This window comes from Manacus candei, unplaced genomic scaffold (genome assembly GCF_025592945.1).
Source record: "Manacus candei isolate 608988 ecotype Guabito, Panama unplaced genomic scaffold, ASM2559294v1 h1tg000086l, whole genome shotgun sequence".
In the NCBI taxonomy this organism is placed as follows: domain Eukaryota; kingdom Metazoa; phylum Chordata; class Aves; order Passeriformes; family Pipridae; genus Manacus; species Manacus candei.
This window is the reverse complement of record NW_026138134.1, coordinates 7,214,388-7,231,198: the sequence shown is the minus strand read 5'-3', so window position 1 is coordinate 7,231,198 and position 16,811 is coordinate 7,214,388. Positions and strand designations below refer to the sequence as shown.

Genomic DNA, 16,811 nt, shown 5'->3' with positions numbered 1-16,811 from the left:
CCCCCCACGAGCCCCGACCGGGTCCTTACCGAGCACCGTAATCGTGGTGTATATTTCCTGGGGGGGGTCGGTGTAGAGCTGGCAGAAGTACCTCCCTTCATCAGAGATGGAGACGTTTGTCAGGGACACTCGGAGCTCGCTGTTGGAGAAGTTCACCAGCTGGAACCTGCTGTCCTTCAGGGCTGTGGGGCAAGCACAGCCTCGGTGACTGCATGGAGAGATGCAGCATCCCCTTCCCACCACACCACAATCCCAGAGGTCCCTACAGACAGCAGCACATCGAGGCACCCCTGGGTTCCTGACCAGCTCCCATCCCACTTCTTACCTTGAAGTCAGACTTATAAAACCTTTCTGGTCTCAGATAATTTCAAATAATCAACACAAGCAAATAACAGGGCACAGCATCAAATCTTTGGACATGGTTTTATTATCAGAGGGCTTAGGGATGTGTTGGTAAAATGCTGATGGTATTTACACAGCCCTGTCACTGCCTAATGCACTCAGAGAGATCATGAACGAGAAAGGAATTGGGAGAAGTAGAGTTTAAAATTACTGTCCAGTAATGGCCTCCCAAATTCTTTTAAGAATTTGGAGACTGAGCTTTTAAAATGTCACCAGCCAAACACGAGGGCCTGGAACAACAGCAAACAGGAACGAGCCAGGCCCAGCCTGTCTGTGGGTGGACCATACCCACATCAGAAGGGCACAGGGTTTTTGTTGTGCCTCTCCACAGTGCTGGACACAGGGTACAGCTGTGTCTCAGACCCACAGGGACATTAACACAGATCAACTAAACTGTCTCACTGCAGCCACTGTGGCATTGCCACCACTAGACAGAAAGCCAGGCTCATTCACTGGACGTGCAAGTGACGTGAGAGTTTGGTTTGGGTATAAAACAGCACAGATTGTCCTGAAATTCTCAGTCTTTGGAACGGAGAGATTACCTCTGAGAACATTGCGCTGTCTCGGTGTCGCCCTATTCAATTTGTTTGTGTCAGCTAAATATTTGGCACTCAATTGCAATTCACCCTGAATTACGACAATCAATTCCTATTGCAAAGTAAGACGCTCTGACTTTTAGAGGGGACCGTGAAGGTTTCCATTAAGGAGAGAGATTATGATTCTCTGTCTCACCTACCTCCACAGAACCAACTGAACTGTAAGTGCCCAGCATTACCCTAACAGGAGACACCTCTGCAAACGCCATCTCCTGAGCGCGAGTGAGGTGCAGAAGTCGTAATCAAATGAGGAACAACAAACTTACGCCTGAAGTCTCTGAAATAGATGGTCTGCCTGTTGGGGTTCAGGAGCTGGATCACCGAGTCGTCGCTGTTCTTGACGCGGCAGCTGATGGTGGCAACGTCCCCCTCCACCACTGTCACGTCCTCCGTCACCAAGTTCTGACCATCGCCTGCAGGACAGAGCAAAGGCAGAGCTCAAGGTCAGAAATGACACCAGTGAGTCTCATTTGGGAATGAAAACCTCCGCTGACACCGACAGAGGAACACTGGCCGGCGAGCCCTCGGCTCTGGGTGGCCAGTCAGCTGGCCACCACTAAATTACAGAGGAGCAATGGGAAGGGGACTCTGCCATGGGAATAGTGGAACTACTGCCACACATTAAAACACCAAAAATTCGCTTCCCCTCTCAACAGATGAATTTTGTTAAATTACCTTGAAAGAACAACTCGCTGTAAGAAGCACTTATCCTCTGACTGGAGCAGACAGACTTCAGGGAATCAGTCGTTACTCACTCTGTGTAATCAGGAGGTGCTATTAATGTCCAGAGGCAGGAAAAAAAAAAGGATCCCATGCAATTATGCTGTGGGAGCCTTGTAATCATTTACAGGTCATCACCCCAAAAACTCTCCTCCTAATGAACCGAATCAGTGCATCACCCGCACGCTGAGACGTTCGCCTCCAACACCACAGAACACAGGGGAGGGGAGGGGAAAAGCACTTTGCATTTCAATTTTTCCGTAGCTATTGGGAATCAAAGTGGGAGAAATTTTGAGACTTTGATTGCCAATTTGCCAAAAGAAGTGCAGGTACACTAATGGGCACCTGGCCACGGGCTGACGGTCAGGAGCATCCTCTCCTGCTCCACAGCTGCCTGTGCACAGGGAGTGGCAGGGAGACAGCCCAACTTCCACCTTAGCCATGAGAAAGCCAGGATTTGGATAAAGTTTGTGCACAGCAAATCTGGGGATGGTATTCATACCCCAGGTTTTCTCTCATCCTGCACTCTTCTCCATTTTTTTTCCTTTCTTTCCAACTTGAATTCATTATTTGACATCCCTTGTAAACTAATGTTTGACAAAAAGATGCAATGTTTGGAAAGACTGATAAACCATCAGACACCTCTCCACATCCAACGGACACCGAGCTGAAGTCTGGGCACATTCTTCTGCCTTCCCAGCACAAATTTTGTTTCTCCAGATTGATGAACTTTGAAGTGTAACAAGAAAAGTTATCGAACACCTACATTGGAGCACAGACCCCCCCCTGCAACAGGGGCAAAGAGCCTGTCCTGCACATCTGCCTGGTTCCTGCTCCACGTTCTCTGCATCAGGATGAAGCTGGTCCAGCTCCATGCCCTCAGAGCAGATGAGCATCCAGCCACCCCATCACACTGACAACACCCTTAACACAGCCCTCTTGAACCCTGAGGACAAGTGGTCTTGGCAGTCCTGGGTTTATGGTTGGACTTGATCTTAGAGAGCTTTTCCAACCTAAATGATTCTATTCTGCCTGTGGGGACAGGTTCTCAAATCCCAAGGGCCATCACAGCAGAGCTCTGCCACTGCCTGTGCCACATCCCATATCCCCAAAGCCAGGTCGTGGCATCAACGAAATCAAACATCTCAAAAGTGGTTCATGCAAAAATATTAAACATTACTAACTACTTCTGGGGAATAATTTTATCAAACCCATTCAAAACAAGGTTCTTGCACAAGGATCAGCTTGATATGTTCTCATAAACGCAATATTCCCTACAAATCATTAACAAAGCTATTAAGATTCGATTTCCATCTAAGCAATTATTGCCAGCATATTTTTTTACATTTACTTTAAAAGACTCAATCCTATTTTCAATTCATTAAACTGTTCCTTGCGTTTACTGAATTTTACATCAGCTTAGAAGACTATCTGAATTAATAAGAATTACAGTAGAAGTAATTTAGAAATAAATTATTTGAAGTTCAAGCCACTGAAGCTTTTCAGGCCAGGATGCTGCATTAAACCTGCCGATGGATGGCTGCAGAGTCCAGCACCTCGGTCTGGGCTGGCATCAGCTCCCTCTGAAGGAGGCATTTATCTGGGTTAATGACAGGCAGGGTGCATGTAAGGACACGCTGAGCCCCCCCTCAGCCTGGAGCAGTCACAGCCTGCTGGGCTTTGCCATTTATTCTGAATCAAAGGGTGTCTAATCCACCGCTGTCTGCTCCGCTGACCCAAACGTGGCACCAGCACATACCCCTCCAGATCTGGGGTGTCTGTGCTCCCACCTGCTCCTGCTTACCAAGACAGCGAAGTTATTTCCACGAGCAGCGTCAATTACAAACTCCAAATTAAATAAAAATGCAATGCAAAGTGAGAACTCTTTAGACCCATCCTCACGTCAACACCTCGGGAAGTTTCTCCGTAAATATTTACTGTCAGTATATAAGTATTTTGAGGAGCATTAAAGTAGACACATCTAGAGCATGACAATATTTTGGAACAGAAAAGGACAGACTGGGGAGGGGAGATGGAAGTTTATGGACCCAACGTGGAATCTCAGAGCTGAGAGAAGCAAAGGAAAGCTACTGTTGAGAATCAACTTTAAATCCTCTGGCAAGGCTTTGAGGGGGCAAAGCACGAGCAGATACAACAGGAAAAACCCCGAGAGAATTGCATGGGTCAGATTTTCATCTATAACACATGAAGGGACTGTGAAAGCCCCTGTGCAATGTCCATGTATCAGACCAAAACTCCCTACTGGCACTCCAGCACGAAGGACAAATCCTCACCCCAGCATGTGACTGACTCCAGCGCACCTCACGGAATTCCGCAGCCGGAATTGGGTGTGTGCAGGGCAAGGGGGAGGGAAAACGCCCTGTGTGCTTCCTTCATTACCCAAAGCAACTCTCTGGCTTCATTCACCGAATCTCCCTGTGCAAGGTGAAAAACGACATCGTGTTTTATACTTACTGGAAGGGGGAGTGAGGCGGGGGAACACAACGCTTGAGGGACGCTTTGGCTGCAACCTGCACAATTAATTTCTGCACTTGTCTTCCTGCCTTAGACCACTGCAGTCTCTGCTCTTAAGGCTGCACACAGACACAGCCAAGTAAATTGTGTTTCAAAAGTTCCCCTCAGCTGGACACAGCCCAGGGACCTTGGCTCACATGGAGCGGTCACATTTAAAATCAATTCTCTCTCTGCTTGTAGCACACCGGGGTAGAGGGAAGCGCCAGGGAGAGGAGAGGGAAAGATTAAAAATACGTGCTAGGGAGCACGATTCTTCAATTTCTATGGAATTTCTAAGCAAGCCCGAGCCACAGGTATCCCAGTGTGAGCAGTGGCACTGCTGGCTCAGTCTGCGGGATCCCGACACAAACGCTTTCCAAGGAAGGGGAGTTCTCATTACACCTGAACTATGTAAGCTGGTAAACCTAAACAAAATTCCTCTTAATAAATTGAGTCAGAAGAAACAACTCACACAGATACACAAACTGTCTATTCACACACTCGAGGAAAAAAGCAGCACAATGTTCCACGCCCAGAATTAATACAATTTGAATGTCAACACTCATCTATCAGTTTCAGGGACCTAAAAGGAATGTGGTGGTTAAAGAACCAGCCAGAGCTGACACAAGCAGGTTTACAAACACTGAGCATCCACTTCCCCCAGAAGCTTTGTCTCCTTCATGTTTTTTCTCTTGGCTGACCAGATTCTCTGCTCTCTCATCCATCACAGAGAGCTTCATCTCCTCCCTTTAACACAATCACCACAACTGGCGTTTTGGGAAGAGCACAGAAACCAAAGAGAATCTTGGTCATGATCAGATACAGGAAAAAGGAGGAAACTCAATTGCCATTTAATTACTCTGCAAATTTGCCTCTAGGAGGGAGAGAAGAACAGCCAAGGCAGTGCTGGGAGAAGCTGCTGGAGCTCCACCCACCCGGGCTCCAAGTCTTGAGAGACTGTTTTACAAAGCTGCAGTCGTCACAGTTGAACTTTGGAGAGGAACGGACAATCCACACTGATTGTGCTGGCAAGAAAAGGCAATTGCTTTTGAGGGAGTTAATTTCGTGCCATCTTTTCACGGGCGAGAGAATGGCAACAATTTGGGACCAGGCTGCCCACAGAACACACGAACAGTGGCCGTGGCCTGCAGTGCACACGGGCAGGGCTGCAGCTGGAGGGTCCTGTGCCGGCACACACGGATCAGGGTGGGCAGCGACGCTTCCAGCCCGCACTAAAGCCAGCCTGTACTCCTTGAGGTGTGTTTGGGGCACACCAGGACAGGGCTGTTCTCATCCACTCGCACAAGGAAGGTTACTGTGAAAGGCTGGGGTGAAGGGAAGGCAGGAGAAGAGGCAGCCTCCTGCTCCTTCCAGCCATGCACAGTCCCCAGGGGAAACCCTCCAAGGCCACGGAGTCTGGAGCCAGACCTGGCACCTCTGAGCAATTCTTCTGCCAGTGTGACCCTCACCCTCAGAGGAAAATTTTGTTTTCCTTTAAGATCCACAACTAACCTTTTGAAACAGCAACTTTCTCTTCTAATAAGATGTAATTACCAGCTTTATGACCCCGAGTCAAGCCTCTCTGAGATTTTCCCAGAATTCGAGTAGCTCTTATTCTCTCTTCAGCATCCTCTCCATAGCCAGCAACAGACTCAGCAACTCCAGTTCCAGGCAAAAAGCTCTTAAAAAAAAAAAGTAATAGTGGCAAACAAAAAGATTTCTAGAAAAATCTCATTTTTGAGTTTGTTCTATGCAAGTCTGTCAGCTGCAACACATGGCTGGGGAGTTTTGCTGAACACCAAGAGTAACAGGTTCTATCCAGGAAAGTGCAGCTGAGCCAAACCAGGCAGAGCTTGCTCAGTGACATGAAGGGAAGGGATAGGGCAGTTCCACGTCTCTCTCTGGGAGCGACTACAGCAAATTGAAATGGTAATACTCACCTGGTATTCAGATTTTTACTTTCAAATTTAATGCATGTTATCATTTCTTTATTGCTGCACCAGGTTTAAAAGAACTGCTTTGAGAAAGGGCACTGCTGCTGGATGATTCTGCTGCTGCCAGGTTTGGGATCACCTGGTGATGCTCAGAGCATCAGTTCCTATTTAGGGGGGGAAAATGGAGGGGTGGGAGGAATTATCATTCACAGAACCTATTCCCAAAACATTACTATGGTGGATCTGTAAACACAGATGGCTGATGGCCAAGGCAGTGCACTGCCAGCAGAGGCACGACTCCCTGGTGACCTACAAGGTATCAGAGGTGTCAGCAGAGCCAAGACAGACACTGGCCTTGCCACATGTGCCCACAAGCAGGGGCGGTGGAAGACACTTCCCACTCACTTGCACCTGTTCCACACGTGGCTGCCATGCTGGGTGGCTTTTCCCACAGGCTTCACCACCAAACCCAGGGCAAACAACGTGTACACATTTAAGGACAAGCAACCACGAGACCCAGGCAGATCCCACCCCTGATCCACGCACAGGACCAGCTACCACAGGGCTCCCGCTCCTGGTTGTGTTGAGCCTCCCTGACGCTGTTTGCAGGAACAGAACCGCTCCTGCTGCTCGGCATCCTCGGCGCCAGGATCTCATCTCCTTGTCACAGGCTGTGCTCAGCCCCAGCAATCACAGGGACCTATTTCCCCTCCTTCTCAGCACATATTTTCGCGAGCGAACGCTTTCGGCACCTTTGCGCGGCGCCCGCCCCGCTCCCCGCTCGCACCCGCCGCAGTCACACTTCCCCTGAATTACTCTCCGCATTCAGAGGGAATGTGCAAGATGGTGCTAAAAATTACTTATTGTGGGGAGCGAGTTTACGCTATGAAACAGCCACTTCAGAGAAATATACTGCAAATTCAAGCGAGTTGTGCACAGATATTAAATTTGTGGAGAAAAGAAATGCCGCTGCCACCTTTATGGCTTTTCTGGCTTAAAGAGTAAGAATAAAGGATGACAATAGCTCTGAAATTACACTGGAGGCTGCACTGACTTTAAACATAGTGAATATCTGTGTGATGCAATGGCATCGGGGAATTCTTTCCACTGGTTTGAAACCAAAACGGTACAGGGACAGAAATCCTGTGCTATGACTGAATTAAAATATTTCTCTGGACCTTAGGAATAAGATCCTTTTTTCTGCCATGAAAACCTCTGCGCCTCTGGGCAAAGGGTTTTCAGCCTGAACTGGTTTCTTCAACCCCCCTCGCACTCCTGTCGTCGCGTCCGCGCAGATTTATGATCCGTCACCTGTGCTGGGATTAGATGTCACCCTTGTCTTTCTATTACCCAGATATTGATAGATCAAACTCCCCGGCCATACATCGCCTGTCCCTTCAAAGGTTACCGTCGGTGGACACCGAGGATCAATATCCATCTGCTCTGTCACCGACCAGAGGGGACACGGCAAACGCTGCACCGGGAGCCCGGCGAGGAGGAATCTGGCATGGCAGCAGAAATCTGTTGCTCTGCACATCTCAGGTTTTTATCCCACATTTCTAATAAATCCTGTGATGAAAAGTAAATTACCACAATTGCCAGAAATTCAGTCCTTCAGGATACAACTGTATTTCAAGCTAATGGGACTGAATCATTTGGAGGAAGAATCCTACGAGTCACACTCACCACAGTGGAGCTTCTGTTGTCTACAAGCACAGCGACACGTCTTGCTGACATGGCCAGCATGGAAAGCTGTGTGGGTCATTTAGAGCTCATTTCTTAACCCACTGGACACTTCTTAAATAAAAGATGTTGCTACAGTAGCTCTTTATTTTGTTAATATCTCTCTACCTACCTACAGAGGGATGTTCAGTTTCAGCAACTTTCCAGAAGAAGAGTTTTAAGAAAGAGAAGCAGCTGATCTCTTGCTTTCTTTCTGGAAGTTGATGGTCCATTGCCAAGACAGTAAAGGTCACGTACTAAAGACTGTCCTGCTCCCAGAAGGTCAGAGGTTTACTCAGGTGTCCCCCCAAGGACTCTGGTATGAGCAGCTCCTCGGTTGCTGCACAGCAGGGAGACAGAAGATGTTTTTGTGGGAGGATCTGAGAAGGGCAGGCTGCTGAGAAAGCACTCGATGGATGCTGTGGGTTCTGAGAGGGCTGTTGGGGGACATTCAGGGGCAGAAGCAAGAAGAGTGCAGAGGAGAGAGCAAATAGGCAGGAAAGGGCAAAGCTGTGCGTGGCCTCAGAAGAAATATAGTCAGGGACCTTCGCCTCATGTTCCTCCTGATGCCTGTCCATCACTACCAGCCATCACCTGCCAAGGACACCACCTAAAATCCACCCCTGCCATGCCCCCACCACTGCTCAGAAGCAGCATCAGCAAGGGAGAAGGTTTGACAACACAAGACGGTCCCAGCAGGCCACTGCTTCCATTCAGTGTGTTTAAATAACACAGTTAGGATCAACACACATTTATTATTAATGGTGCCCTAATACAGAATTCCTTATCTGCATTTTATCTTCCAGCTACCTTCCTACCAAGGACACCCACAGCCCAGATCCAGGGAAGGAGACCTTGATTAATCCCGAGTTTCAAACACAGGTGGAATTTCCTCTCCCTGTCATAAGCTGTTCCATGGGGAGCTGAACCCTGATGTACAGCAGGTGGCTGCAGGTAAGAGGAGGGAGCACTGATGAAATACTTGGTTTTCACCATCAGTGAGCATGTTCAATGCATTTCCCTGACCAGAACAGTGTTGTTTAACAGCACCTGCTGCCTCACACTCCTTTCTGTCTCTGCCACATGGGTAAAGCTGCAGCAGCCCCTGCCAAAACCTGAGCACAGGAGGAGAGAATTTACACGTTTGCAGGTTTGTCACCATCACTGTCACCTCTGGTTTTGCCCTGCAGTGGCCAGCAGCAGCCACCTGCCTCGCACTGAGCACGGCACTGCTCACACCCTGAGCTGGGGAGGGAGCTCCCCATCTGCTCCCTGTCCACCTTCCCCTCAGCCAACAGATCCACGTTCCTGCAGGTTCACTTGGGGACAGGGCAGGGGATTGTCTCACAGCATCACCCACAGACTGTCAACCAGCAAGGAGCCCTCCCAGGGACCCCCCCAGCCCACGCCCACACCCCCAAACACTGTCACCTCCAGGGGCTCTAGGACGGTGCCACTGCCACAGCTGCTGTGGGACACTCTCGATGGATCTGACAGCACCTGTCCCACGTGCACCCCCAGAACTCCCATCAGCCAGAGCGACAGGGTTTCCAGCAACACGGAGTCCTGTTTCAAGTCAGATGATGGGTTTCGTTGTACTCTAATGAGCAGATATGTCTTATATCCATACCTGTAACCCATTTTTCTGGCAGATTTTTTCACATCCTTTTTATTTTTTACTGTCAGTAGCATCTGTCACAACGTGCAGCTTAATAATCTTTTTTAAACCCAAGAAATCTGTATTTCCATAAAGCACCCACGATGAATTCTGATCAACATCAGCCCAGTCTCTCCCCTACAGAAAGGACCTCCCTTCACCACCTGCATATTTAAGTCTGAAATCTTTAGTTCACCACTGCAATAAGCAAGGAGTAAATGACAAAATTAATAACAAATGGGCACACCTTTTTGTTTTAGAGACCAGAGACAAAATCTTTTGTCAAAGAGCAACAGACCCCCATCAGCGACAGACGCTGCCCCCAAAAACAGGGCGAAAAAAATCTCAGCAGCAGCATTACAATCAAAGCCAGGACTCCTTCCAATTTCTACTTCCCAGGAAGGATAAAAAGGTATAACAGAAGTCTTTAGTCTAGATCCCAGATCAGACACGATGATGAATGCTCGCCTAAAGGGCAACATATTTGTAAGTTTTAAGTCTCTTGCAACACCAACTGTCCTGATTCATCCCCGCGATAAAGGCAGCTCTGAGAGCTATTTTACCATATTTATTATTTTACAGAGGAGGAAGAAAAAATGTGGAATCAGCCCTCAATCTGCCACCCCTCGGATTTATAAATGTTAGTGTAGGACCAGCACTAACGTCTTTAAACATTAATCTCCTCACTGCAGATCCTGCACGTCCCCCTTCAGCCTCCGCCCGGTGGCTCATCCAGGCTGGGGGAAACAAAATTCATTTTGGTAGGTTTTTTTCCCCTTCATCTACGGGATTTGCTTTGACTAAACCCATGAAAAGAAGAGAAAGGGCAGATGCTCCTGAACACATTCCTGCCTGCTGTCAGTGCTCTGCCAGCTGAGTGGAAGGCACAAAGCTCTGCTCCAGTGTTTATTTTTAAAGATGCAGCTTGCCTGATCCACACTCACTCCTCACGCCTTGTTTTCAATAGAGACTCTGTTCTCTTTGCTGGCTGCCAGGACAAAGGCAGAGCTGAGAGGAAGGGAAGAGAAACCGTGTTCTGCACACGAAAATAAACCCTTGGGTTTATAAACTGTTAGCCCAATTCCCCTCACTGCCTCTGCAGGTGCAGCAACATGACCATGAGGTACACTTCCAAAAAACACAGTCATGATGAGAGAGAAAACAACTTTGGATGTGGTCCTCACCCAGCCTTCCTCAAATCTGCACCCAAACCCCCCAGAGGCCCACCCCATCCCAAGGCAGGCACACCGAGCACAGCACTTTTCTCTCAGCAAGCTCTTTGTAAATTTTATCACTTATTTCTTAAAGTTGCAATTGCCTTTTAAAATTAGATTGTATTTAGTTTTTAATTAAATCGTCATCGTTGTACAAAACCCCACAGGCCTTGAGGTTTAGATTGTCATTTTAAACAAAAGTAAAATGGTAAATGCCTTTTCCATCCAACACCATTAGGTATAATTAAGCAGTGGGTAAAGCATACATCGTGCTATAAATGCCATTTAGTTTTACAGTGAAACTCATCAACATTTATCAAAACACTGCCTCAAGAAAGAACGAGACAGCTCCAGCGAGTGACTTCCATCCACTGCTGCCTTTGAAGCAGCTGCTCCGAGGCAGAACTGCAGCAAGAATAGCCTTCCCATTCCATATTTTCACATTTCTGGCTGAAACATTAATTTTTTGCCACGTCCCTGTTCGCAGTGGGATGGGTGGTGTGTGACCATCGTGCATCAATGCTCAGGAAGGGGCTCCCAGAGAGCCCCAAGGGCAGGGGCAGGATGAGCAGCCTCAGGCAGAGCCCTGTGGGGGTCCCACCTACAGCCCCACGGGCACTTTGTGCCAGGTGCTCCCCTGCCCAGCCGGCACACAGAGAGGCAGGAGGATGCTCTGGGCTCAGGAGTGTTGGCAGGAGCGATGCATCCTGCTTTTGCTCATGAGAACCCTGGGTTGTTCCAGCACCTTCTGCCTTGCACCCGCTCAAGCTCCACACCCCCACCTGCCAACACGGAGCACGAGGTGACACCAAAGCCTGGGGCCGAGGGGTGTTACACTGGGGGCAGGACTGTGCCCCTGCTCCTCCCCACAGACAGCGGCCCTGTCACAGCCCCACGGGGACTGGGCTGCCCAGTGGATTCACAGCCATCCCCACAGCCACTGTACCACAGTGCTCCTGCAGGTGGGAAGGCTGACAAATGGCACTTCATTCCTGCTTTCAGGTGAGGTGCCTCTGAGCTACCGCCAAAGGGACGTGAACTGTAAAGAAAGACAAACACCAGCCCCCCGCATCACCAGGCACTGCTGCTGCTTTAAAATCTCAGCATTTCTTGTTTTCTCACGAGAAGCATTAAAACAGTCAAACTGAGCCCATTAGAAGCAATTTTCAATTTACTGCTCCTCCTTGATATCCACACGGTAAACGCCAGCAGGCACCGGCTCCATCAATAGGGATCCAGGCACCTGGGTGCCCGTGAACGCTCCGAGTGCCTGACGCTGCAGCTTCAGGCACAAGGCAGAAAAACAGATTCGAAATTGATGTTTCATCATTACCCATCATTAAAAAATTATGCTGTTGTACAATCTCAGAAGCAGCAAGGAGCGAGCGTCGAATGCCTCCGCAAGTGTTATTCGTTCTCCCTCCCCGCCGCGGTGCAGGGGGGTTTTTGGTGCAGAGGGGTTTTTGGGTGATGAGTGTCTCTCCTCCTCCCGCTCTCCCCAGCACCCTGAGCCCCGGTGCCACGGCTCTGCCGCAGCAGCAGCCGCTCTCTGCTCTGACATCTCCTTCCTCCGTGTTGGCAAGGCAACAGGAGCACAGGGCTTTGGGGAGCCCGTGGCTGCACCCAGAGAGGGGAGAAGGGAAGGGCTGCAGACACCCAGCAACACCCCAAACACCCACACCTGGACCCTTCTGAGGCTGTTCCCAGCATGGGGCTGCCACGATGCTGCTGGGACCCAGAGAGCAGCCGTGACCATTCGGAGCAGCCACGGGAAACTGTCCTCAGCCCTCCCTGGAAACCACACACACTGCTACAGTCAGGGCTGGGCCAGAACTCCAGCACCTCCTGCCCCAGCCCCTGACTTACAGGTTTGCCCACACTGCCTGTCTGCAGACAACCATTGCAATGGGACACAGGCTGGGCACAGCAAGGGCCACAAAGCAGAGGTGGTATCAAGACATGACAGAGCCATGCAGTGCTTGCCATCTTTGGGAAAACCCCCCATAATCAGTGAAAACACCCAAGCAACTCATTCTTCCCCCTCCCCTTTTTTTTTTGCCTTTTTCTGGTTCTCAAGCAAGTATTTTCCATCTCTTATGTTCTCACACACCCATGGGAAGCCCTCACTGGTAATCCACACAGGGATGTCCTGCTCTGCACAGGCAAGGAGGAGAGCAGGACATGCTTTGTGCTGCTCACCTACCACGTTTCCAAGGTCAGACACAAATGGATTTTGGTCTGTACACACTTGTACTCCTCCCAACAACTCAGCTCCTGTCCACCTGCGGTGTCAGAACTATCAGCAGGGAAACTCCTGCCCTCCAGCCCACTGCAGTGCCCTTAAAGAGAAGGGGATAGGGATTTACAGGTGAGCCAGTGAGCAGCACAGCCAGGGATTTTGGAATCGGACACTACATCCAGCACCCATCCTCCGGGTCACCTTGTTTGAAAACTGCAAATACAGAGAGGCCACTCCACCAAAAATCCATCTTCTTAACTGCTTGAAACTAAATTTAAAATGCATGTATGCAGCGCTCCTCTCTGTTCTCTATTCTGAGCTTCTCCTTTGGCCTTATGATAAAAGAATGCAGGAAATTATAACCAACCTTCCCCCAGCCCGGAAAAGAGAATTAATTACTGCAAGCAGAAAGTCAGCACTCTTCCAATAAACCAATGCAATCCATCCAGGCACTGAAAAGCAAGGAAAACATCCTGGGGGCTCAATACCTTGCTAACCATTCACAGTGCGTGCCGCTGTGGATATTGTGGAACAGCTGTGCCCAGGACTATCACAAAGCCAACATTATCTCTGCCATTATTAGGATTAAATAAAGGCTCCCCTTCCCCATGTGCCTGGGATCACAAACCCCCTCAAATCCCTGCAGCCTCTCGCCTGCCCAGCCCCACGGCGGGTTTGCAGCCTTTAGCCAGGATTAGACCATGGCAAAGACTGGTGACAAAGTTGCTTGACACACCAAGCTGCCAACACCCCCTCAGTGCTGCCCACAGAGTGCAGAGCAGCTCTCCAGAATATTCTGAGGACCCCAGTGTGGGCACATGGGAGACACACTGGGCTGGGGGGTCACTGCTCCCTTGCCACTCACATCCCAACGCCGGCTTTCCAACCCATGTCCTGCTCTCCCCTCACCACTGCTCTTCCCTGTCCTCTCTGGCACAAGCCTGGGCAACACAAGTACCCAACTGCTTTCTCATGCCCACGAGGGAGCAGCTGGGCAGCACAGGGTTGGTGACTCCCCAAAACGAGGTGTTCAGTCACCCAGCACAAAGCTGGCACTGAGCATTGCTGCAGGGGGAACCAGGTGTAGCAGCCGTTCAGAGGACACAAACAACCTCCCTTCTTTCTATTTGTAAATACAGTAAGTGCATTTCAAATAAAAATACACTCCAATCATCAAAGCCAGGCAGGCTCCAACCCTCCTGCTGCCATGTCACAGGAGACTTGAGACCTTTTACAGATGTTGCCAACAGCAGCTGAAAATCTACCAGACATTTGCTTAGCATTTCTTGAAAGAACAGTTTCAATTAGACACATTCTTCACAGTTCTCTTCTCAAACCCCAACAGTTTGAAGAGATCTGCTTGTTTTTGCCAAGTTTTCACAAACTGTAAGCCTGGCCCCCTCGCACTCAGCACATCAAGGGTAGGATATTTAAAACAAGGCTCATTTTCAATGGAAATGTTCCACAATAAATAGCTCTGCAGTGCAGTTGTGAAAATTTAAGTTTTCAGCAGTTGACTTTTAATCGGGAGCTGCATGTGCACCCGAGAGCAAGAGAAATCCTCCCCTTAAACATTTGTATTTAAAACCACCTTACAAAACCTATACAGAGCATGGTCTATCCAGAACAACCCCTTAAGTCCCAGCAACCCCAACCTTCCAGTAATGCTTCTCTCACCAAACTGGACGACACACCATGTTTTGGAGCTACAAATGAAGGACAATTCCTTGCAGGTATTTTTCTAGCAAGTCACTGAAATGACAGCCTGGCTCAGTCTGGCTTTTAAAAGCAGTTTATAAATGTTAAAAAGGCTTTTACTGAGGAGCCACTTGGGCAGAGCCCGTGTGGAAGGTGTTTTTGGGTCGGGGATTGTTTTTTCAGCTAAACCTGCCAGGGCTGTGTGTTACTGAAGGGTTTGCAGGCAGGCAGGTCAGCTGTTTGCTGGAGGAGCCACACTGGAGTGCAGGTGCCATCCATCACTGGATCCCTGTCAGGTGCTCACCGGGTTCTGCCTCTGAAGTTACATGAACAACTGGCCCAGACCTGAGCTGGAGCATCCTCCCTTCAGGCAGCACTCCTCCCTCAGCTCACCTCGGGCTGCAGCTTGGAATCGTTACCCTGGAATAACCATCCTGTGAATGGAATGTATTAAGCCCAGCTGATGAGATAAAACACTCCGTTTTGTGGGAAAATGCTTTGACACAGACACTGTGTGCTCAACACCCACAACAAGGCAGGTGACTTCAACCAGCAAAATTTTCTTTTCCTACTGCCTGCACTTAATTCAGGAGGAGCTTGTCCTGCCCTCACCCCCTGAACACAGGGATCTAAGCAGCGTGCATGGAGATGGATTGTGGAGAAGGGCTCTTCTCCCACTGGGGCTGAATCCTCCTTTTGGATGCCCCGAGGCAGCCGCACACAGCTCGTGCAGGGTGATGAACAGCTTTGGAGTTTGGGCTGGTTACGAGAACAAAACAAGCCATCATGAATCTAAAGGGTTTATGGGAATGCTGTTTCGTATAATTTCCCCAAAAAACCGAATTACATTCTGCTCATTAGCAAATGTCGCTGCACAAAGCAGAGGATTCTGCAAGCGGATTAACACGAAGGCAGCACGGGGACAGCGGATAACGACTCCAGTCAAATTCTACTTTAATGTGCCCAAAGAAACAATAGTGCAATCAAACGGGGGGGAGGGAATCAGAAGAGAAGGAAATTCATCTGCTGTGCTCTTCCTTTCCACACAAAATGCAACACAAGGAATTAAACTTGTCACTCTCAGCCGGGGGCTGCTGTGAACTGCACGACAGAGTTGAACCACGTGCGGCTGCCACTGGTGCCAGCAAGCCCAGGGATCTGTCCTGGCACTGGCAGCTGGGATGTTTGGATAGGAAGCACTGATCCCCTGAACCTCGCACTACACATTTTCCCTGAGAAACTGTGTGTTTGTATTCATTTATTCCGAACTGGCAGAGCCCTGCAGAGCCATGAGGATGCACGGCTTTAAGGGCACTGTACCGGTGCCATGCCTCAGACTGAGCCACCATTCACATTGTACCTGTTGTCTTACTCAAAAGCCCAGGGATGAGTATTTCACACTGGCTCATAGGGGTTCTGGTTTATTTTCTAAGCAAACATCAGCAAAATGTTCTCTGACAGGCAGGTTACCTGCACAGACACGAACGGCCCATCTCTGAGCAGACCTGGCAATAACTCACTGCAGGAGCCAAAGGGATTCTTATTCAAACTTCGCTTCTTGTTTGGAACCTACCAAGCTCTAAAGGAAACATTCAGAATAGGGAAGCTTTGAAATACACCAGTAGAAATTCCAGGTTTGTAAATAAATCCTGGCGTGTGTACAGAACAGGGCTGGGTTGTTTATGAAATCTACATGTCAAGCTGTTTTCTTATCTGGAATTTTCCTGCTATCCCACTGGCCACAGGCTCACATCAGCTCTGCACTTGTGCTTGGGATTCTTGGTGACTGGGACTCTGAATCCAGGAACCACCACCCCACCCATCTGCAAAGTTCTGCACTACTCTGAGATGCAGATTTTCCAGTCAGCCTCAGTTGACTGAAAACAAGGTTTTGGTGTGTCAGGACTGGACTCCGCCCCTGAACAGCTCCCAAAGCCCAGCCACATTCACCCTGTGTCCCAGTGCTCCCTGGCAGGGTGCAGAGCTGCTGCTGGGTCATCACTGAACGGGATCTCAGCCACGAGGACGGGCCACCCGCCTACGTGACACAGCTCCTGTCCCCAGCACCCAAAGACCCACTGGGGCAAGCACCTTCAGGAACAACAAGCTTGGCCA

The 16,811-nt window shown here is 49.3% G+C and overlaps 1 protein-coding gene across 2 annotated transcripts in view; it reads right to left on the bottom strand.

Annotated features, from left to right (window-relative positions):
* Nucleotides 1-16,811, bottom strand: part of CADM1 (cell adhesion molecule 1) — a 137,912-nt gene that overhangs the window by 43,764 nt on the left and 77,337 nt on the right. For both annotated transcript variants that reach the window (XM_051812349.1, XM_051812350.1), the window contains exons 2-3: nucleotides 1,265-1,411; nucleotides 30-182 (exon numbers count right to left, since the gene is read on the bottom strand). In XM_051812349.1, coding sequence (XP_051668309.1) covers nucleotides 30-182; nucleotides 1,265-1,411 — 300 coding nt within the window. The remainder of the gene's footprint in view (nucleotides 1-29; nucleotides 183-1,264; nucleotides 1,412-16,811) is intronic.